Below are 23836 nucleotides of genomic sequence, written 5' to 3' on the forward strand. Positions count from 1 at the left end.
TGTACCTTATTGGCCTCTTTTTTTAAAAAAGTCTAAGCGGTCATAAACTTAGACATAAAAGTCCAAGAGATCATGTTCATGTACAGCCTCCATAAAGAATATAAACCAATATCAATGATTTAGTCCAGCAAACTACTCTAAGGTTACCTATCTGGTGCAGGATAAACCTTAAACACATGGCAGGTGGCTTAAAATTTTTGCTTCTGTCCTTACACTTAGATTTTCTGGCATGTGGACCACCGCTCTAACTTAAACAATTGTTTAAACATCTCTCTTTATTCAGTCTCCTTATCCTTTGTTTAATTGATATTATAGAATAAAATATTTCTAGATAAGGGATAGCTGAGACTTTGTTTCTAGGGACTATGTTACATCTATTATATATTTTTAGAATATTGGGTCAGTAGGATCATATAATGATATTTAATTAAGGTATCTATAGAGAACTCTATTTTACCAAAATAAATGGGTTAGAATTTTACTTTGAATGTCAAGTACAATACATACCTGATTTCCTGTGCTCCCTTAGAAAGCACAAGTTAACGACAGGAAAATTAGATATTAATCAAACTTTAGGATAGTGTTAGAAAATGTTAGCAGAACTTGTTTTGCTTCTAAAATTGTAATAGCCTAAGGCTTGGTAATTTTCATAACTATACCTCTTCATTTGAACTTTCTAGTTCACTGAAGCAGAATGTGAGAACAGACTTACACTGGATAGTCATCTATGTGATGTTTCACCTCGTAAACATACACTACATGGAGACATACTTAGTTTTAGAAATACAAGGCATTGTAGGAGACTTAGGTACACTAGGACTTGTTATTAATCTCTGGTTCCCTTTTACGGTCACTTAGTTATCTCTTAAAGTGATTTTTTTGAGAAATATTCTTTGGGGTTGTTAGTACCACTCACAGTTTAGTACCTTCTTGAACCAATAACATTCATTGCTTCTTTTTCATGACCTCATAAAGTCTTACCATATGAGTGTTTCTCTGAAAATGTGAACATATACTATATATGTCAGCCTGCAAATGTACTCATCTAATGTCCAACTTATTCTGTCTGCTCTCTGTTTATTTTATCCATTTATCTGTCTATCAATCATCTATCGATCTACCTATCTATCTAAATTTATGTGTATGTGAGTCTGAGTGCAAATAATTAAATATTCATGAAGACTCAGAATGCAAATCTCATAGTTATTGTAAAGGATATAATGTGACAATAAATATATGGATTTTAAAGTTTACAGCTTAAATGATCTCTATTGCAAATGAGTGTTGAGAGATACTCACCAGACATCCTGAAGGAGTTGGGACTCAGATAATTAGGAGAATTAGTGAACTGTGAAGCTCTGAAGATAGATAGAAATGAAATGTATAAAATGAGAAAGAAATGGAATGAAAATGATATAAAAATAGTTATCTGTAAAATCTACATTTTTATTTCCATTAATATATAAACCAGAGTTGAGTGATATTTTTATGGGGTTTATTCAGAAATACTCATTGGGAATAAATTTTACTGAAAGATCACTCTAAATTTTTCTTCTGTCTTGAATTAAACCATTAACTGGAAATAAAGATACAGGAAAGAGAAACTATTGATTTCTGAACTATGATAGAAACATTTTTGATGATGTTATTCTTTAACAAATGCAGGTACATTTCACAGATACTAAGAGGAATTTCCCTGTATATAGCAATAGCAATAAGCCAGATGTACCTAGCTTTTTACTGAGTTTTAGCACATTAAGAAACCAACAGTCTTTATTAGAGACAAATATCTGAAATGTCACTTTTGGGAAACACACTCCAATTCTGTGACTGTTTTTTGGTCCTTCTCTGCTAATGTGCTGATACCCCATGTGTATTCATGTTAACTATAAAAATCTTTATGATCCTTCTGATCCTGAATATGAAGGACTTCAATTTAACTCTTTGAATTTATGGCAATAAAAAGAGCTTTTTGAAGAATTTAATGTGCTCAGAATTATTGCAAAGAAAAATTGACACTTTCTGCCATGGCCATATTTTACTAAAGCTTCCCGTTAAGTGTACTTAATCATACAAAATGGTGCTGAGAATTAAGTCAGTTATCCTGCTGATTTACATTTAAAGTGTGCCTAAAATATTCTGATAATGAAATGTTTAACTTTCTTTTTGTATCTAAATATGTGCTCAGTGAATTAACTTTGAACTATTTATTTTACAAATCAAGGTTCCATTTTTTTTCTTAATGGAACAGGAAAGTTAAAGCAAATAACTTCCAAAAATATTTCTAGTTTTGAAATTTTAAGGATCATTTATATATCTTGGGTTTGGTGAAATGAGATGAACCTGCCATTAGATTCAAACAAAGTTTTCAAGTAAATTTAGTTTGGCGAATTCACTAATTAACTCAGAAATATTTGTTAGTAGTTGGACATACAGACATGCAGAAGATCAGTCCCTGGTCTGATAGAACTTGTGCTAGAGGAAGAGGATAGACAATAAATGAGTAAACAGAAAAATAGTCTGTTAAATTCAGATCAAGATGAGTGCCTTGAAGAAAGTAAAATGAGAGGTAGAACATTGCATTACCTTAGAGTGGTCAGGGAAGACCCTTCTAAGGAAGCATTTTAGCTGAGACCAAACTTACAGGAAGAATCCAGCTCTGCAAGGCTTAGCAAAGAGAATATTCAATATAGAGCATAATGCAAGACAGAGTATTACAACTCTCATTCCAGGTCTGTAGGAGCACAAATATCCTAATGCTTTGGGGGAGGGAAAGCTTTCTTATTCAACAGTTAAGAACAATTTATTCTCTCAGAACAACATTTGCTGAACAAACTAAACTCCTCTAGGAGTTTATTTTTTGATGAGGCTTTACATTTGAATAGCGCTTTATAGAATTCTTTTACACATATTATCGTAATGGATCTCAGTAGCTTTTCTCCCCCCATATATTTGGTTTTAACTTTAATGCATTTGTTATGTTTGCATTATAATTCAGATTACCTCTCTATAGCAGTCAGGTATCAATCTACCCTCATCTTATCCATCAATCAGTGTAAATAATTACATACCTAGACCTGCACTAGACACTCTGGATGGTATATCTGCAAGGTATACCATCTCCAAATTGATTGAGAGTTTGGAGAGTATAATGGCATCTAGGATCATTTCAAGTTGCAAACATAAAACTCATTAAGTTCAAAGAAGGGAGAGATTTCTGTGATCTAAGATAACCAGGGAAGAATTTATAAATGAAAAATTCGAGAGTCTTGCCTTATAGACAGCAGGACAGAAGAGGAGCAGAGGCCAGAAATCAGTGAAATCTCAGATCTTTACTCTTGTGATCCTACTTTATGCTTTGAGCCATACCTATGTTTAGACTAGAATGTCTGGTTCCCCCGCCTTTTGTTTTCCCTCTTGAGAATAAAATATCAGTAAGCCATTAAATATATATTTTGCCAAACTAGGCTTCACGTGACAGAGTTAATGAAGTATCCATTAAAAACTCCAGAAACTGAACCTATTACTTTTTTATATACCTATATTTGACCCCTTGAAGATTTCTAGGACAAAATTCCAAAACTGTTGTTTCTATATATGTTCGTTCAATTTGGAAACCTGGTGTACCTTGCTAACCAAAATGAACACATTCAAAATCAAATTCATGTACTTTTTATTAAAGAGCCAAATTTAGATCTCTATGGTAACCACTGCAGTAAATGTACATCTTAAGCTATGATTATACTGTCACTCTTAGTGATGTCTGTCTTAAGTACATGACTACCAGTCGTTTCACTGTTGTTCTAGTCAACCAGAAATGTAGTTTAAAAAGGAAACCTATTATGAGACTTATTTAAATAAGGCTGAATGATTTCAGCAATAACTGATTCTAGATGCCAGGAATGATTCTTTTGAGGGTGTGAGATAATGTGGAGGGAAGACTTTGATCCAACTGTTCAGAATTTGAGTATTATGTACCAATGAAATTGAATTTTAAGTGCCATTGAAAACGTAGGTGGAGCTTTTTAAATAGATTTTTAAATTACCCTTAAAAATATATCTATGTTGAAAAGTTTCACTATATCTGCAAAAATTCAAACTTGATGAATTAAAAATTCTTAAAATATTTTATTACCAAACTACCACTGGTTTACACTGCAAATATGCTAAAATTGAAATCAAAATTTGGTGTGTAGCATTTCTCTGTTGCCACCATGATGTGCCTGGCTACTAAAACTTCTTTCTACATGAGCTCCTCCATTGTCAAAGATTTGACTACACTTTTCTACTCATTTTATTATTTCATAGTTCAACAATATGCAGTCTTGATCGTATATATTTTCTCTATTTTAATTGGTCAACCAAAATGTTATTTGTTTTATTTTAATATTTTTATTGAAGTATAGTTGATTTACAGTGTTGTGCCCATCTCTGCTGTACAGCAAAGTGACTCAGCTATACACATCATTCTTTTTTTAATATTTTTCCCATTATGGTTTATCATAGGATATTGAATATAGTTCTCTGTGCTATACAGTAGGACCTTGTTGTTTTGTTTATGTTTTTAAATTCTGTATTTTAATTGGTCAACCAACTCTATATTCTATATTTTTATTGGGGTTTGAGAAATCATCTTAACCTCTGGAATTCCTGAATTAAGATAGGAATCTATAAATAAATTGTTTAAGGGTAAAATGTCCCACACTAACCCTGTAATGATGAATGGTAATTAGACCTAATGAAAGACTAGTGCTCCTTGATCATTTCCCTGGCCCTGCAAGAGAAGACCCCAGGAACTACAAGCTTTCTTTTCATTTTGGGGGGACAGAATGGAAACTTGAATCTTTAAGGTCATGGAAAGTTAAAGGTGTACATGAGGAAGCTGGAAATGTGTTACAGAGTGGAGATAAAGTATAAGGAAGGTGACAGATTTGAGAGTTAGCTTTACAGAGTTGATAGTTTAATGAGCATATAAGAATGGATGTTTGCCAAGAAAGAAAATACAGAGGGCGGAATAGCAAGGCAAGTCTTAGGTAGCACCTGCATTTAGGGGTGGGAGAAAAAAAGAGAAAGCAAACGCTAGGACAAAGCTGTCAGGGAAGAACAAATATATCTATCAGAAGAACTTAGAATGTTATGGTGATTGTCAACAGTGTCAAATGCTGTAGAGAAGTGAGAAAGAATAATGAAAGCTCATAAAAAGTTTCAGATGATAGAATCGAGATACTAGAATATAAGATGTTCAGAAAATTGAATTGTAAAGATAACTTAGAGAAAAGCCAAACTTTTTAAGAAGTTTCTCAGCAAACAGGAAAGAAAATGCATGGTAACTTAAAGGGTAAATATGATCAAGGTAATTATTTTATGTTTGCTATTCTTTTATCATAGGAGATAAAGTAAACGTAAGCCGATAGAAAGGATTTAAAAATCTAAAATGTACTGAAAAAGAAAGAGAAAGGAACAACTGATGAGATAAATATCTACAGATGTTGGAAGAATATTCTAGATATAATAAAGTATACCTGTGTAATTCTTTTTAGTTTACCACACAGTTTTATGCTCACGATTTCACTACGCTCTTACCAGAGCACTGTGGATGAGTTGTTGTTATTGTCTTATTCTATAATTAAAGGTTTTGAGTTGCAAAGAAACTAAGTCATGTGGCTGGAAGTTGTAAGGGCTGAGCATCAAACCCACACCTTCTGCTCCTACTCTAGAATTCCTCTATTTGAGTTTAAGGTCCTAAAGGCAGGATATTTAACTTTGGAGAGTTGACTCTTTTTCTTAAAATGGAGAAAAGAAGCTAAGGCTATATGAGATATTTCAAGGTGGAAATGAATAGAAAGTTGGCTCAACTGTTTCTGAGCTCAAGAAAAGTGGAAAGCAGAAGATTATCTACAGAGAGGATGGGATTGATATTGGGAGCTTGATGAGAGGAGACAGTTTTGGATTAAAGGCAGCTTCTTCAGCAAGCACCTGAATGAGCAATGATGTTCTCTATGAAACAACCTTTAAATGTCCTAAGAATGACATCTTGCAATTTTAATGAAACAGAGAAGAAGAAATTATCTTCCCTGTGCTTTGAGCATCATATCTGGAGAAATAAACCGTGCACTGCCTTCTCCTGGTTTGTGACTGATAAGTGAGCAAAGTAACATTCTGTGTGTTGCTATTTCACGGTTCCTCCTTTACTTTTCTTCTAAAGTATAATGTAACCTACACTGACTAGTACCAATTTGTTTTTAAAAAATTAAAAACTGTCAAAGTAGAGTATAACTTCCCTTCATAGTGGGTTTTGTGGGTATTTGTAATGAGCGCTCGAGGTGATATCAATATGGATATTTTTATGTGTTTCACGTTTATCTCTCTAAACATTTTATAGCAAAAAAAAAGATACCTGTAAGATGATTTTTGGAAGGGAATCATAGTGTTCCATAGATGGCAAGAGAGTTTTATAGGTGTTGCCAAGGGAAATTCTTTATCTGAAGCAAAACGTATAGCTTTGTATGAAAATGTCTCAGGTCCTTGATAAAAAAACAAAATGTCTCCAGCTAATTAAAAACCAGGAAAAAAAATTCTGTCCATGAAGGGTTTATGGTTGGAGTGAGTACTCTTAAGACAGTCCTTTTCTTGTAGGCATGAGAGACTGCTCTTCAACTGTCAAGTGCAAACTGATGACTAGACATTAATATGCTCAGTCTTAACACTCACAACACCTAAGACTGGCCTGTGAGCTACTTGAAGACAGAGAGCCGTGTTTTATTATCCTTTCTCTAAGCCCCAGAGCCCAGCATGGTGCTTGACACAAAGTCAATGGCTAGTAAATATTTGCTCGGTAGATGCCAGCCAAGTTCTGAGGGAAAATGCTTGAGAGGAGAGAGGTCATTCCCTCTCCTCAAATTTATCACGGACCTTCCATTTGAAAAGCACTTGATGGCTTTGCAAATTATACAGGAAGTTTCATTTAAACTAAAATGTTATAGCTGCAATCAGGGGAGGTGGATGGTTTAAAGATGGAGAAATTGAGTAACTGAAGGATAACGGTTTTGGAGGTACCAGGTTTTCTTTTCCTACCCCATCCAAGTTCTTTTTAAGTATCTCTGGCATTCATAAAGAGCAGGAGATGTTGTCACACATTGTAGCTGGATACCCAGTGGTCTACTGGTATTCAGAGGGGACTGTTCTGGCATGAATTCTAGGGCAGCATCACACAGCTGTCGTGCGCTGCTCTGTGGCTGCAAGCGGCAGATGTTACGGATACCTGACAGGCGGTCGGATCGTCAGACACAAGAGGACACCAGTGTAAAATACAAAATATCTGACCCAAATCTCATTTAGTAATCACAGACCCTTTCCATCTAGTTCTCAAAAATCTCATCTACATACAATTTTTCACCGTTTAAATGTATTTGTAGGATTAATTATACAATGAGGAACGCACAAATTCCAATCATTCTAGATTTTTCTTAGTCACTAGTCCCCTTAAAAGCACTGACAATATTCCAAAACCTCCAGTATTATCAAACTTTAAGATTATTGATTATGGAAAGATGAAAAAGGTCACTGTATTGCATATTATTTGTGTTCTTTTTTCATGAATTATCTGCCTGTGACCATCTATGCTAATAAAAAACCAATACTTTATTGTAAATATGAAAAACTAGGCCCTAATTTTCTTAAGCAGAGCCACCTTATCTTACATTGGAGTTTCAATATCCGGTAGGCTACTCGATGGTCTTCATTTTCACATGTCATTTAAGCAGCAGAAGGGAGATTTGCCATAACACAGTCAGGACTATGTGTTGCTCTGTTGATCTAAAGGGGAACTGGGAAATTCTGCAATACCAGCCGTCCTAATAAGATGTGGAATAACGACAGGTAACAATTCTCCTGATGCCAGGAAACACGGTGGCCATAATGTCTGGTAATTCCGAAGGTCAGAATGCTCCAAGGCTAAGAAAGTTGTTGAGAGGCGAAAAGTAATAGTGGAATTTATATATTAAAATGTTGGCCTGTGTACATTAAAGGTATTTCCACTATTCATTTTAACTGCTGAGAATGGGTGTTTGTGTTTGAGAGGAGTGGGAGACGGGGTTAAAAGGACTCCATCTGTGACCACAACTACCTCACTATACTTGTGATGCACACTGGTTCATACACAGACTGCCTCAGTTCCTTTTCAGAGCAATTCCTCCCCTTCGTCACACCCAGTATGAGCACACCTTTTCGTGCTTCTGCTCTGTGTTGCTTCTCTACCTTCCTGGTACCTCATCCCCTACACCTCAGCCCCCAAGAATCACTTGCTTAGTCTTTGGCAAAGGAAAAAGATGAACTGGCTTGGGAAACTGCCCTTAAACTCATTTCAGGATTAATTTGTTAAGTCCTTTATCAAATGAGTAGATATAAGAGGGTCCATTTTGAATTTGGGGCTTTCAGGAGGTTCAATTCTAAGCTAAGAGGCAAAGTACTTTATAAGGGAAAGCAGTTAATAACTGGATATTTTTAGAACCAAATTAATGGGATATATGAAATGGTATAGATTCAACTCAGAATTTTCTACATTTAATGCCAAGGTGAAAACAAAATCTTCAAACAAATTAATATATGGCTATTTCTTGAAAAACTCATGGAGAACAAAAGTGCTTTTGTATTTTTCATTGTTTTCATAACATTTGTGACCTTTCTAAAATAGAATTCCCAGACTTGAAGGGAGAAGACACATTGATTGCCTCATAATAAGTTTTGCAAACTCAGACTTTCTCTTGTTCAGAGAATGGTATCTTTACCATGTACTTCTAATACAGCTAAAGTAAAGTAAGCTCATCTAAGGAGGAAAATGTGGATTCAAATTTTGGAGAGTTTTATCATTCCCATCTAAAAATCTGATCTCTGAAAGTGGTATTTACTCTATACAAAGAGATTAATCTGAATCCTAGAAACTCAGAAGAAAACCTAGTCTTCTTTTACATGTGAATTTTCTGAGGACTGTCAAGCTTAAGTGACTTGTTTCAAATCCTGCAATCAATTTGTGTTTATTTCAAGTCCAGAATCCAGTTTTCCAATTTCAAATCAGATGCTTGCTTCTCTTTTTCATACAAATAATCATTCTATTAAAAAAAATTATCAAGTACTGGATAGATTCCTCAGACATGTTGAATCTGTGATCTCTGGCAACTCAGGTGAGCACTTAAAGGCCACAGAAGCTTGATGTACAAGAGTCTTCATCTTGAGATGTTACGGTGATAACAGGATATGACTTGAGCTCTAGAGATCTCTTCCAGATTGCATAAATGACCTCAATTACACTATGAAGTGAAAACTAGGTTAAGAGACAAACCAGCCAATTAAAGAAGACATTCCCCAAATCAAGCTGACTATGAAGAATAACTGGGAAGTTTCTTGTCCAGAATGAATAGAAAATGCCTACTGAGCCCCTTATCATGACTTCCATACCTCCTGTGTTTCTGCCAGCTTATCAAAGATCACAACGTCTTCAGGGTCTCACTGAAGGCTCTTTTAGACTTTGTTTCAACTGTAAGAATTAAAGGATTTGTCATCAGTCTACTTGAATATGTATAAACAAAGTGGAGACTTGAAGTGCTGATGGGGATTATTTGAAACAAACAATGAATGTAGAGTGAGATAGATTGAAAACTGAGTCATAGAAACTTGTTTCATTTTTCGCTTTGCCAGAACTAAGAAAATAATAGCTTTTGTTCCCAATTCCACTTTATAATAGATACAGTTTGTGTACACTCTAATTTTCCAGATTCCTCTATATCAATATTAAGAGATCAATCAGTTAATATGTACTGAGCACCAATATTTCAAGCATTTTTTAAACTTTGCACACACTTATGTAACAGTATATTTAAGTTGTGATTTTTTTCACTATGTGTGAATTATACCAGTTACGTAAAGTGAAACGTGATGATGAAATTCAGTTTCATAAAGTGACTTTCAATTTCATGTGACGATGAAGTTCAGTTTCATAAAGTGAAATGTGTGATATTTTTTCTCAAAGAGATAATAATGTGGTCAGGGAGATAAGACTAATATATACAAATAATATATTTATGTCAGTATACACACACATAAATATACATGCACACACACAAATATTTATCAAGATGGCATACTATATAGAACTGAGAGCTAAATGGGGTACAGTGGGATGGATGTACAGTAGTAAATGCTGTGAGTCAGTAAAACTTAAGATCAGTGAAAGATAGCATAGTTAAGAACTGGTTACTGGAAGAAAATGTATATAAAATGAGCTTATTAGAGAGGACAAAATAGATAAGGGAAAGCACATACAATAATTCTTAATTTTAAGCCCCCAAATTATGTCAAGTTATTGAATTCCCTTCTGTTTCCCTTGCCATCACTCTGGTCCCAGTCATTCTCATCTCTTTCCTAGATGATTACAATAACCCCTTAATAAATCTCCCCTATTTGCTTCATTTCAATTCTTTTTCACATAAAGGCTAAGTATTGTTACGTGCACTGCTTTGCCTCACTCCTCACAACAACCCCCTGAGGTGGCTTCTTCAAGTCATGTTATTACCTGAAACCTGAACCACAGAAAGATGAGTTCACCCAGCTGGTAAGTGGCAGAGCTGGGATATGGTCTCAGGAACTAGAGCCTACACACTCATAACCATTGTGCTTCGTGCCCTCCGTGATATATTGTGGTGGTGGTTGCTATTAAAGCCATATTAAGCAGTGACTTTGTGCCAGTGACAGTACGTGTGTGGGCCGGGGGTGGGGGGTGAAGGTTAGTATAAAATCAAGCAGCTGCATGAGTTTGGCATAATATCTGGACAGCTAGAAACAATCGTAGCACCAGAACTGAGATTGCAAAGTTGGAGCTTGTGAAGTTTATGAACCTTAATTAAAATGTCACTGATGGGAATAAAGATGCAGACGTAGAGGATGGACTTGAGGACACGGGGAGGGGGGAGGGGAGGTTGGGACAAAGTGAGAGAGTGGCATGGACATATATACACTACCAAATGTAAAATAGATAGCTAGTGGGAAGCAGCCGCATAGCACAGGGAGGTCAGCTCGGTGCTTTGTGTCCACCTAGAGGGGTGGGATAGGGAGGGTGGGAGGGAGGGAGATGCAAGAGGGAGGAGATATGGGAACATATGTATATGTATAACTGATTCACTTTGTTATAAAGCAGAAACTAACACATCATTGTAAAGCAATTATACTCCAATAAAGATGTTAAAAAAAAATGTCACTGATGTAGGTACCAAAAAACATGAAAAGGATAATGTATGTTAGTTAATTGTCTTCTTTCTAGGGGAAGAAAATCAAGTACATAATCAAATGAGCAATGGGCATTTTGCATTTTGATTAATAACCTTCTCCATCATCAAAAGACTCTCATAAAAATATCTGGGAAGCAAGACAAGTAACCAGCTAGCTTCAATCCTCTGTGGATAAAAGGACAGTTTGTATGTTACACATGGTCAAATTTATTTGAGAGAAGTAACATACAAATATTAATCTTTTTGGAAGCCTAGAAAATAACAATCAGATATGCTCTATGATACAAAGTAATTCGGACATCACATGTTTATGTGGATGAGACATTTCAGTTTATATATTGTGTTTAAACATTGTAAATTAATTTCAGAGAACAAAATGTAGTATTCTAATTGGGAACTAATTGGCAATTCTTTTAAACTCCTCACCTAAGTCCCCAGCCATTGATATTGCAATTTCAAAAAGAGGTAAAACTCACCAAAGTGTAGCTAAATATTTTTTAAGAAGCAAGAATCAGCTAATAATCTACATATGTTGGTTTTCCTGAACAGCAGGAACTAATATACAAATAACATTTTATTTCCTCCCATATGAGGTGTCAGGCATGGTGCTTGATACACACAATCTCATTATGGTCTTAGGAAGCAGTTATTATTATCATTGTTTTCCAATGGGAACATCAAGGTCTTGGAGATGTAAATAATTTTCACCAGTGTACATAGATAGTAAGTGAGAGAGCCCCTAGAAAATTCTGTTTGCTTATTTCCAAGCCCAAATTCTTAATGACTGTGTCATACTCTTCCTTCTTTTTTTTTCTTCTTTCTTTCCTTTCATCCGTCCTTCCAAAATATTTATTAAAGATACACTAAGGGAAATTATCATGGTAGTCATTAGGGACTCCACTCAATTTGAATTCTCTCCACTTTAATATTTAATCATATAGTTTTCTGGGAACTGTTTATTTTTTAATTATTTCACATTACCCAAATGTCTACTAAGTATATGGCAACTGTCTGGTCAATATTTGATCAATTAAATATTTTGTTTTCATATTAACTGGGTATTAGCATGACCAGATATCAGCCTAATTAATGCATAACATTATGCTTTTCTACCTTGATCTTTTTATTTTAGTGTAAATTTGGGGGAGATGCTTTACTTTGGAAATGCAATATGAGTATTTATTCACACATTCTATGAGCACAGATGGCAATGGGAAAAGTATGCATTTTATTCCAGGAGTCAGTAGAGTATGATCCACAAGCAAAGCACAGGCCAGTATCCACTGAGTTATAGAAGAGTTACCTCCACCTCTGTTATCTCTCCTAAATATACTAAAAAATCTGCCTCTATCTGTGAGAATCAACATCAGGGGCAGGTTTTCCTTCTGTCTTGTAAATCAACAGTCATTAGTGAATTATGCCTTTACATGTACACACAAAGATCTCATTGCTTAGAGGATAACCAGAAATCAGCACTTTTGTATAAGAAGTGAGACCACTGGAACTCTACTTTTAAAGGATTTCAAACTAGATTTTTTTTTTTCTTTTCTGTGTGCAAGCTTGGGCCATAGAAGCCATAAGCATACAAAACCAGGGTAGGGCCAAGAAGTGGAAGAGTAGAAATAAAGTGCCCTCACACAACCACAGTGCTAATCCATATTTGCAAAAAGGCAACTTGGGAACCCTGAGGACGGCTGTAAATCACTGGTTCGTTTGCAGTAGGGCTTATTGCATAGTCTGTATTTAGTAAGCATGCACACTTAAAATGGTTTTACTTTTTCTCCAATCATTGCTTCATGCTCTGAAGAATATTCCTTTCCAATGTGACATCATTTAGCACAGATTCTATAGCTTTCTGGTCACTTTCAGTTATTAAAAATACTAGTAATGTTCAGCTTAAAGGCTTTGATTTTGTAAGCAATCACAGTTCACATTCTCTTCTCTCCCCAGGACAATGCTGATAGAAGCTCTTGGAATGGGGAAGGTCAGGGTTCTCTGGGTTGCCACTTCTACAGTGTATGGGGTCAAATAAGAGGGCTAGAGAAACAGCAGGTCTTATCTGATATATTTTATGATGTCTGACTGTTGTTGGCTCAGTGTGGTTCCACTTGCTACTAGTGGCCTCCATTTATATGATAGGCTTCTGTACATGGTTTCACTGTTTTCTTAGAAGTGTTCTGAACTTCACCTTTTACCACGTCTGTTATACAAGGCCCTTTTGAAGAGGGAAATCTTTCTCTCTCTCACCCTGTGAGGTCCCCAGCTGCCTTTTCCAGTGGTACATCTCCTTGCTGATCTGCCATATTGCTAGTGCCACAGATCACTTTTTTCTAGTCTATATTCCATGCTCTGTAGAGTTTTGAAACCCCTGAAGTCTTGTCCAGTTGTCTCCAAAGACCACTCCCTCCCAGGGTCACTGCATCACTGGACCTATCAATTTTGCTGGAACAAGCTGTTCAATAAACCCCAGCCCACCTTCAGGATTCTCTAGACTAGAGGTGGTCCCCATTTTACTAGGGTCATGTTTTTCCCCACACTTGAGGCTTTCCCATAGACTCACTCACCATATTCTGCTATGTTCCAATGGGAGCACCAGGGTAATCTGCTGATTTTGCTGCTCAGCAAGTGTCCAGCCAGGAGTGAAATGCCAGTCTCTCCATGCATTTATTTCCCTTATATGACCTGGGTGAAGGAAGAAAGGAACTCTTTAGTCATACCTAATCCATAGAGGAGAAGGGAAAGCTCTACCACTAACACTGTGCTCCTCACAATAAGGAAAAGTTTTTCAATTCCCCCTCAAGTATAACATATCATATGCTATTTCTTCTGAATTCAGGGCACCTTGTTGAATGGTGTGGTCGCCGTACAAACACCTGAGTACTTTACTAAATCATGTTTTTAAGAGATAGTATCAGTTGGACTAAATGGTTACTTTGAAAACACATTAAAAATAAAGTATGTGGGGCTTCCCTGGTGGCGCAGTGGTTGGGAGTCTGCCTGCTGGTGTGGGGGACGCGGGTTCGTGCCCCGGTCCGGGAGGATCCCGCATGCCGCGGAGCGGCTGGGCCCGTGGGCCATGGCTGCTGAGCCTGCGCGTCCGGAAGCTGTGCTCCGCAGTGGGAGAGGCCACAACAGTGAGAGGCCTGCGTACCGCAAAAAAAAAAAAAAAAAAAAAAATTAAGAATGTGTTATTTAGCAACCTTGTTTGCCATAAACCATCAACCATTTCTGATGTTTATTTGTTGTGTTGTGACCTCCAAAGACCTTCCTCAGTTCCCAAGACATGTGGAACAGCAGTTGCATATCATTTTACTAGACTACTCTGCCTAGTTTGGTACTAAAAATATTTCCTTAAAAAATGTAATTTAAAATCCCTCCAAAAATACGTCTGTTTAAATCTCATCATTCTGCCAGGGTTGCTTGGTTTTTTTTTGTTTTTTGTTTTTTTCTGGTACGCGGGCCTCTCACCGTTGTGGCCTCTCCCGCTGCGGAACACAGGCTCCAGACGCGCAGGCTTAGCGGCCATAGCTCACGGGTCCAGCCGCTCCTCGGCATGTGGGATCTTCCCGGACCGGGGCACGAACCCGTGTCCCCTGCATTGGCAGGCAGACTCTCAACCACTGCGTCACCAGGGAAGCCCCAGGGTTGCTTTTTTAATGTTAGTCTTGGTAGTTAAATTTGAGTTTCCATTCTTCCATTCAACCAACATACAGTGACACCTACCATGTAACAAGCAGTGGGCTGGGCTCTGGGGGTGCAACCATGAGTAAACCTCTCCACTGCCCTTCTAAAGTCTACGTTCTAGTTGGGAGAATATGTGCATAGCCAAACAGTTAGAGAAATAAACTGCAGATTGTGATAAGCAATGAAGGCAACAAATAGGATGCTATTAGAGAAAATAACTTGGGTGGGCACTTTAAATATGGCAGTTAGGGAAAATCTGATGAGGTGATATGTTAGCTGAGATGAGAAGTATGGGAAAGAGGCAGTCCAGTGAAGGGCTGACAGAATTGTTTTCCAGGTATAAGGAAAGCGCATGTTGAAGCTTTGGTGTGTGAAGAAAATATGTGATTTGTTATTCTAGGAAATGACAGAGGGCCAATATCACCATAGTTTATTGACAGAAGGGGAGAGTCGTGTAGTTCTTAGAGGCCTTGATAAAGGATTTTATTTCAGTGCAGTGAAAAACCATTGAAGGATTTGAAGCAGGGAAGTAAAATGACATGATTAAGAATTTTAAAGACCACTCTGATTTCTCAGCAGAAAACAAATTATAGAAGAGCAACAGTGATAGTAGAAAAACAATTAAGAGCCTATTACAACTGACAGATAAGAGATGTTGATGATTAGGACAAGGATGGTGGCAGTAGAGACAGAACGAGATGGATATACTGAGAATTGTTTTATAGATAGCACCACCAGGATTTGTTAATGGATGGAATATAAGTGATGAAAGAAAAGAAGAAATCGGCGATGACTTCTAGGGGATTTTTTGGGGGGAGAAGGGAGTTCTATTGTCATTTTTGCTTTGTTTTGTTTTTGGATTGACTGCCTGGGTGAATAGTGGCTCCATTTATTGATGGTTTAAAAAAAAAAAACTGAGGGCTTCCCTGGTGGCGCAGTGGTTGAGAGTCCGCCTGCCGATGCAGGGGACACAGGTTCGTGCCCCGGTCCGGGAAGATCCCACATGCCGCAGAGCGGCTGGGCCCATGAGCCATGGCCACTGAGCCTGCGCCTTCGGAGCCTGTGCTCCGGGAGGGGCCACAATAGTGAGAGGCCCGCGTACCGCAAGAAAACAAACAAACAAAAAAACTGAAAGAAAATAAGATCTGGCTGACAAGGTGGAGATAAATTAACAATTCCACTTCAGACATGTTTATTTGGATGCCTCTGAGTCTTGCAAGAGGAGGTATCAAGTAGGTGTTTGGATACACAAGTCTGGATCCCAGAGGAAAAGTCTGGGCTGAGATGTTACTGCAGGGGTTTTGTGTATTCAGATCATGCATAAAATAATAAGAACAAATAAGACCACCTAGAGAATGAACAAAGAAGGAATAATGCCAACATTTAAATAAAAATTTAGAGTGAAAATGTATAAATAGTGAAGTAGTAGGATGAAAAGCAAGAGGATCCAAGAAAGGAGTCTGCTAGATATTCATCAAAGGAGAAATTTGTGATTTTCATCATGGCAATATTGTGGGACTGCGGAAATAAACAGCATTTCACGATGAGTAGAAGAACAGATGAAAATTGAGGAAGGGATATAACATGTATCAGTAAAAAAATTATATTAATTACAGTGAGGGGAAACAGAAAGAAGAGATATGTTGGATGGGAATATAGATCAAGGGATGAACCTTTTGTTGTGTTTTGTAATTTTAAAAATTTGTTTATCTCTATTTTAAATCTGTTTGAAAGATAGGAGGTTTAGGAGGTATTATGCAAAGATGGGCATAATCCAATTATGAGGGAAATGACTGATGTTTCAGGAGAAACTCAAGGGGAGGACCAAATCAATGAAGTCATTAAGACAGACTTAAGTAATATGCTCTAGACTGACATACAAGTATTGATTTGTCTTTGGTAGGAGAAGAATTAACTTCCTCTATTTTAATAGAAAGGAGGAATGTAAAGAGTTGTGTAATTACAAGACAGTTTATAGACTTTATGCTAGAAAGATGAGAAAGTTACCAATCAATTAAGTAATTTGATTATTTAAGAATGAGCTACCCGTCTTTCTAGGGATATGGTGAATTCCATTCCTCTTTTATATTGTCCATCATTTCAGCATTGGGTTGGAACATCTTTTCTATTAGCATCACACTGTTTAAACAATTAGAAAATGAGATAGAATAGACTGTACATATAATGCACAAACATTGTTGATGAGTATAACTTATTTATCATCTTTCATCTTCTAGAAAAGATGTCTCTTACTGCTACCCAAGACCAATAGCAGCCCTCTTCTCAGATGAATATTACTTGAGGGATCAATAGGAGAAAACCTTTTCTTCCAAAATAAACAGCTCTTTTTTTTTTTTTTTTTTTTTTTTTTTTCCTGTACGCGGGCCTCTCACTGTTGTGGCCTCTCCCGTTGCGGAGCACGGGCTCCGGACGCGCAGGCTCAGCGGCCATGGCTCACGGGCCCAGCTGCTCCGTGGCATGTGGGATCTTCCTGAACCGGGGCACGAACCCGTGTCCCCTGCATCAGCAGGTGGACTCTCAACCACTGTACCACCAGGGAAGCCCAACAGCTCTTCTTAAAATAAGAATAATGTTATTTATGGTATAAAGCCAAATCCTTCCAATTACAGATGGCAATAATTATGACTTTCATTTACTAGGATGAATAAATGTACTATATGTATATATATATATAATATATTTATATGTATGATATACATATATAACATACACATACATGCTATTGTAACCTATGGCTATATAATATAATTTTATAGAAATAAATGTTTTATGGACACTTAATACCTATCCTCAACTGAACAGTAAATCTAGGATACCAAGAAATATATAGCATTTGTCTTTCAAGGGTTCATAATTTTAAGGGAGCAATAGTGAAGTGAACAATTTAAAATATTGAGTTGGCCAAAAAGTTCATTCGGGTTTTTCCATACAATGTTACAGAAGAACCCAAATGAACATTTTGGCCAACCCAATACATTGTAATATGTTCTTAACACAACTGTGTTTAAAGTACAAAGTCACACAGTACTAAATCTCCCCACAGAGCTGCCTAGAAGAAATGATCCTGGAAGTGGGCTTTAAAGGATGCATAGAAGTTGAATAGATTTAAAGGATACTTAGCATGCTTTAATAAGAATAATAGCTTATTCAAAAGCCTAAGATACAGGAGATATGGAGAGGTGAAAATGAATGGTTACTTGAAGTTCCAGGTGGATGGGGTATTGCAGATTGATTTTCTCCAAATCAGATTTAGTTATTGACCATGGCATCCAACATGTACAAATTCATTTACTTATAGAAAATTTTGGATACCAAATATCTATTAAATAGAAATTAGGTTAAGTATTAGAAACTGAAAATTAGGTAGTCTAATAAAGACACATAAAAATAATTACATCTTCCACAATTCCAATACTACAATATTTAAATACATCAAACTCTTCCAAATTAGAATCCTTTGCCAAACCCAAGTATACCCATTCTAAATTTTGTGTTCATCTGACATTGTTTGAACCAAGTAAGATCTGAAGATTTGGTCTTAACTGAGTTAGCCTCAGTTGCTTCTCAGACAATATTACTGCATTATCTGCAATGATTGCTATACAACAATTGCTCTTTTTTTCCCAGATTTGGCAATGTGGAGGCTCATTGGAAATTGTGACTTGCTCCCACGTGGGTCACGTTTTTCGGAAGGCAACTCCATACACTTTCCCTGGTGGCACTGGTCATGTCATCAACAAGAACAACAGGAGACTGGCAGAAGTTTGGATGGATGAATTTAAAGATTTCTTTTATATCATATCCCCAGGTAAGCAATTCTGACATTTTCTTCCTCTGCAGGGGAAGATACAATTTTAAACATGCTGAGTATGTGTTGCATTATTGCTCCTCTTCTACTAGTTTAAATAAGATATTGTTTATCACCATAATATTGTAGAAAATTGTGTTTGAGAAGTTGTCCTATGAAGTCAATTTTGACCTAAAATGAGAAAGACTATCCTCATCTCAAATGCCTAAATATTCTTTTTTCTTTGTTTCTTTCTGGGCACAAGTATTATGCTAAAAAAAAATGAAGCAATCAATATATAAGGCCATCCAAATTTAACTGACATGTACCAGCTCAATTTAAGAAAAAAATTTTTAAGGGAAGTAAGTCTTTATTTCTGTGTTACACACATAAGACTGACTGAGTTGGTAAGGAATTTTTTTAATGTTTATAAAGAGATGTTTTCTACTGCCTTGTTTTCTTAAATATCTGAGTAGGGAAAGATGAAATGATTTCCTACAGAAACAAGATGGAAAACTATGCAGATATAAAAAATTATATTTTAAAGAATATTAAATGACAGTAAATTACTCATCGATAAATATGTGAAAAAGCATAATATGGGACAATAAAATATCCTACTTTAGTTACAGAGAAGGATAGTTATAGAAATAGAAGTAAATTTAGGCTATCACTGGGTAGTGAGATTATGAGTAATTTCATTATTTTCCTTATACTTTTCTATATTTTATAAATTTTCTTTATAAGGCAATTATTTTTCAAAATTCATTAAAAACAAATTTTAAAAGAAAATAAATAATTAAAAGAAAATTTTAAATGTCATTAAAAAAGAGAAAATAAATAAATCATTGTGAGAAAATCCCATTACTGGGTGGCATCATTATGAGTTATTGCATTCTTTAAAATTTTTTAGGATTTCTCCAACAGCCATATTAATTATTAAAAAAAACCTCTGAGGTATTACATTTTTTTAAGGAAAAAAAGAAACATATGAGAAGATACAGATAAGAGGAAGACACAGGTTTATCTTCAAGATCTCAAAGTCCAAAGAAACCAAAGCATAAATTAATATAACAGGAATTCAGCTGTATTTATAAAATAATTTGTAATGTTCTATTTTTGATAGTTTATGATAGGCCTTACGGTCATCAATGCCATTATTATGTAACCTGTAAGAACAACAACAAAAATCCATGCCCACTTCCTCTTTTCTACATTATCATCTATCACAGGTTTAGAAAAGTCAGTGTGGGTTCTAATTGACGTGCTCTAGTTCTGAAAGTATATATGAGGCTGTGAACATCCTTCTTTTATAGATGAAAAAGGGAATGAGCAGCATGAACTTTCTTATTAAGATCCAACATTACTCCACAGAAAAGAAAAATTGGGGCAATGCATGTGTAAATGTGTGATTAGGAGATGGATTTTTTTCACACATTTTTAACCCTCCTCTATGTCAAGAAGCTATTGCCAGGAACACTATTTCGCGTATAGATGTATTTCTCTTTACAGTAGAAACCCAGTCCAGATGTTATATAACCTTTTCATTTTCTTTTGATGATACTTTTTGAATTCAGATCATTACTTGTAGAAATATATAAGCTCAAATATGAAGAAAGAATTAATGCAAGAAAGAAATGTGTTATGTGGGATTATATACAGCGTACATTCGGGAATGTAAGCAATTGAGAATAATTGTAACCATATGTATTCTATTCACTCATGATGAATATTAGTTGTAGAAAGTCAGGTGTTAGTCTTTTGTATAATTTCCCATTGAGTGAAAAAGGCAGATAAGTGGTAGAACCATTTCTCAAAATGCAATGAAATGACAAGCTTTAGAGTTTAAAGAATGAAAGAAAATGCCTGCTATCTGGAACTAATGACTTGCTGCTCAAGAGGGACTGTTTGTATATTCTGGAAAATGTAGTTTTTACATTACAATAAATATCATTTGGAAGGTTATTATTCTTATAAAATGGGCTCATTTAAGCCCAGAAATTACTTTGGAAAGCAGTAAAAGGACACTTGGGGAATATGCTGAAAGTATCTGGGAATTTCCTAAGGGGCATTTATGCTTCTGGATGTCTCAGAGACAGCATCGCTGAGTATGGAACCTGCCTGCTGTGTGTGGGCAAAGAGGGAAAACCAAAAATGTGAAACAATAAATTGCTTCTCAGTGGAAAGGGAAGGAGGGAAGTAAACTGGAAACTAGAGTTGGATGCCTATAAACAATGCTAGCCCTAGGCAGGTTTCAAATCATCCAAAAATCAGATAAAGTAGGTTGTATTGGGGAAGTCAGGAATCTGTCATTTGTATGATGGCAAGCCTTTGTTGAGTGGATAACTAATTTTGTCATTACTGGCAGTTTCTGGTACTCTTAAAATCAAAATCATGGATTTCTTCGCTATCATCTAAAATTGTTGGGTTTCTGTCTTTCATCTAAGTTTGTAAGAAGAGAAGTTGGTATGGGGGAGATGGGAGGGACACATGCTTGCACATTTTTGCTTAGAATTATATCTTTTTCTATAGTATACATAAACACACACGCAGACACACACATGTTTACAAAAAACTCTAAAATGGTTTATATTGAGTTTTTTAAGTCTCCAGAACCTCCATAATAGTCCGGCTAAGGAAAATGTTACAGTTCTTTCTAGCAGCACCTCCGTGTATCTGTTCATTTGCCCAAGATGTTTTATAAGGAGACTCCCATTTTTTTTATACCAGGGCTTCTAGTACTACATCTTATTCTCCACTTATGCAGTTGTTCGAAATGTGATCTTTAAGTACTGAGTCTTTATGATTGAATTTTGACAACAATTTTGCTTCCTTCCAATATGCTCCTACCTACTTTATTTTTTGGTTTCAGGGATGCTTCAGTTCTGTCTTGAACTAACTGGGTATTCTTTCTCTCTCAAAGGTGTATTTCCTGCAGTTTCGATACCATGATACCATCCATCATTGCTATGTACTACATTGTTTAATTTTTATTACCTATATCTATTGCCAAAGTAGTTCAGAGACTTGTATTTACCGTGCTTAGCAACTTTCCTGTCACTTTGCAGTCCTTGAAAGAAAATATGTGTTGAATAATTAGAAGAATAAGTGAATGACTAAATGAATGAGTGAATTTTTGAAGGGAGCCACTTTTGTTTCTTCTTTTCTACTGAATTCTCCATGGATATCTCCTCTATACCAGGGAATCTCTTCATAAGAATTGCAGCAAATGGGAACCCTTTGTCCCACTTCTCTAATGCAACCTGAGAAAGGACCCACTGATAAAAGAGAGGTGAAAGGTATTCTTCCTATGCCTGCACTGTCATTCCTCTGAGCCTGCCATCAGAAAAGAAGGTTCCATTGGCTTACCTGTGTGCTTTGGGCTCTATGATTCCACTGTAATCACTGGCACACATAGTCATATAATCTTACCTTCCAGGACTAATATAAAAGTCTAATAGGGACAATTTAGAAGGACAATGACATTTTCTAATAGAGCAGCATAATACAAGAGCTCATAAACTTAAAATAAGATACTTTTACACATGTTGATTTGTATTTTTCTCATGACCCCCATTAATTTAAAGTTAAAAGGAGTCATATAAATAGCTACATGTCTGAATTACTTTTATCTGATTTTTTTCAAAGTATTTACTATATGTCCTAATTGTCTTGCCCTATGCCCATTAGCCATTGGCAATACTGGTAGAGTTGCAGTGTCTAATTATGTCTCCTAAATGGGTATATGAATGAAGAGTAGAAATACTTTGAAATAGTGTTGAAGAATGCATTTTCAACATTTGTTTTGTTTGCTTTCCAGCTGTATTTTTAAGGATGCAAATACTATAGCATCAGAGTTTTAACGCCCTTTAGGCTCTTAAAGCCTGAGGCAGTTTTTACTAGTAATTGGGCTGATTCAGCTTGAGCCAACCTGATTGTCCTAGCAAATCCTTTGAAATGACCTGATGTAATCAGAAACCACTCTGCACAGAACACCCCATTATAAATGGCAACGTTTTTATCCTATTGGTCACAGGTAAAAAACTTAAGAATTTTAAAATAGAGTGTAGTCACAGCACTAACCATATATTTGAAATGCTGGCTGTTCTATAAATATTGATTTTCTTTCTTTGCCGAGGTAGATTTCTAACAGTGTATCAATTGACATGGTGATTAGATGCAGCTGTCCTTTCACAACCTCTGGTTGTTCTTTTTCCTTTTCTTAATGGACAGCTGTGCTCTTGTTTTGAGCACAAACTGAAGATAAAATGGTAAAGACTCCCCAAACATACCTTTAAAAGTATTTATATGTAACTGGGAAAACAGCTTATTTTCCTTGACATTATTGTAGTATTTTGATCTGTATTCCAAGTAAGCATTTAAAGAAGGATCCTTGAACTTACTTTGAAGGTTAACTCTCAATTGCTAACCTTTCAAAAATGCTTTCGAAAGCTCAGCTCATCAAAGGTAGTCTTTGTTAATAGCATCTTCGGATCATTATTAAAGTTTAAGGACTTTATTCGTTTCTATCTCTTGAAATTTGTACCTACAAAATAGAAATGTTTTTCAACACGCTGATTTTTTTAAAGATACAATATTTAATAACCAGCCCTTTGCGTTTAGGGCCTAATTTCTTTTATGAGTCATAAAAATGTGGTTCCAGGCTGATTTCATAAGCCCAGGTTTTGATGTTTCCAGCAAAATGTGCAGCACATAGATATGTATTTTTTTAATAATCCAGGGATATCAGTTTTTGGTTGAGTTGACATGAATTCATCTGAAAAGAGTGTGGCACTTACGAAGGTAAAGTATGTTTGTACCTATGAATTTTGGATTTTTATTACTTAATAAATGCTTTCTTAGCAGTATCAACCATGGTATCACTGAGCGAATATGATATTATGAGGAGGAAATTCTGCATCATTTTGATATGCTATATTGTAATAACACAATTCATATACCTGTGTGATTCCCTTGAAAAGCCAAATGTTGAAGTAAATGATGACACCTACACTCAATATTGTTGCAGTGGACAGACAACAGCTTTCCCTTGCTGTAGTCGATC

At 35.9% G+C, this 23836-nt stretch overlaps 1 protein-coding gene across 1 annotated transcript in view; it reads left to right on the forward strand.

Annotated features, from left to right (window-relative positions):
- GALNT13 (polypeptide N-acetylgalactosaminyltransferase 13) overlaps nucleotides 1-23836 on the forward strand; it is a 554418-nt gene that overhangs the window by 366354 nt on the left and 164228 nt on the right. The window contains exon 9 of the mRNA XM_065880130.1: nucleotides 18612-18792. Coding sequence (XP_065736202.1) covers nucleotides 18612-18792 — 181 coding nt within the window. The remainder of the gene's footprint in view (nucleotides 1-18611; nucleotides 18793-23836) is intronic.

Source organism: Phocoena phocoena, chromosome 7, assembly GCF_963924675.1.
Source record: "Phocoena phocoena chromosome 7, mPhoPho1.1, whole genome shotgun sequence".
NCBI lineage: Eukaryota > Metazoa > Chordata > Mammalia > Artiodactyla > Phocoenidae > Phocoena > Phocoena phocoena.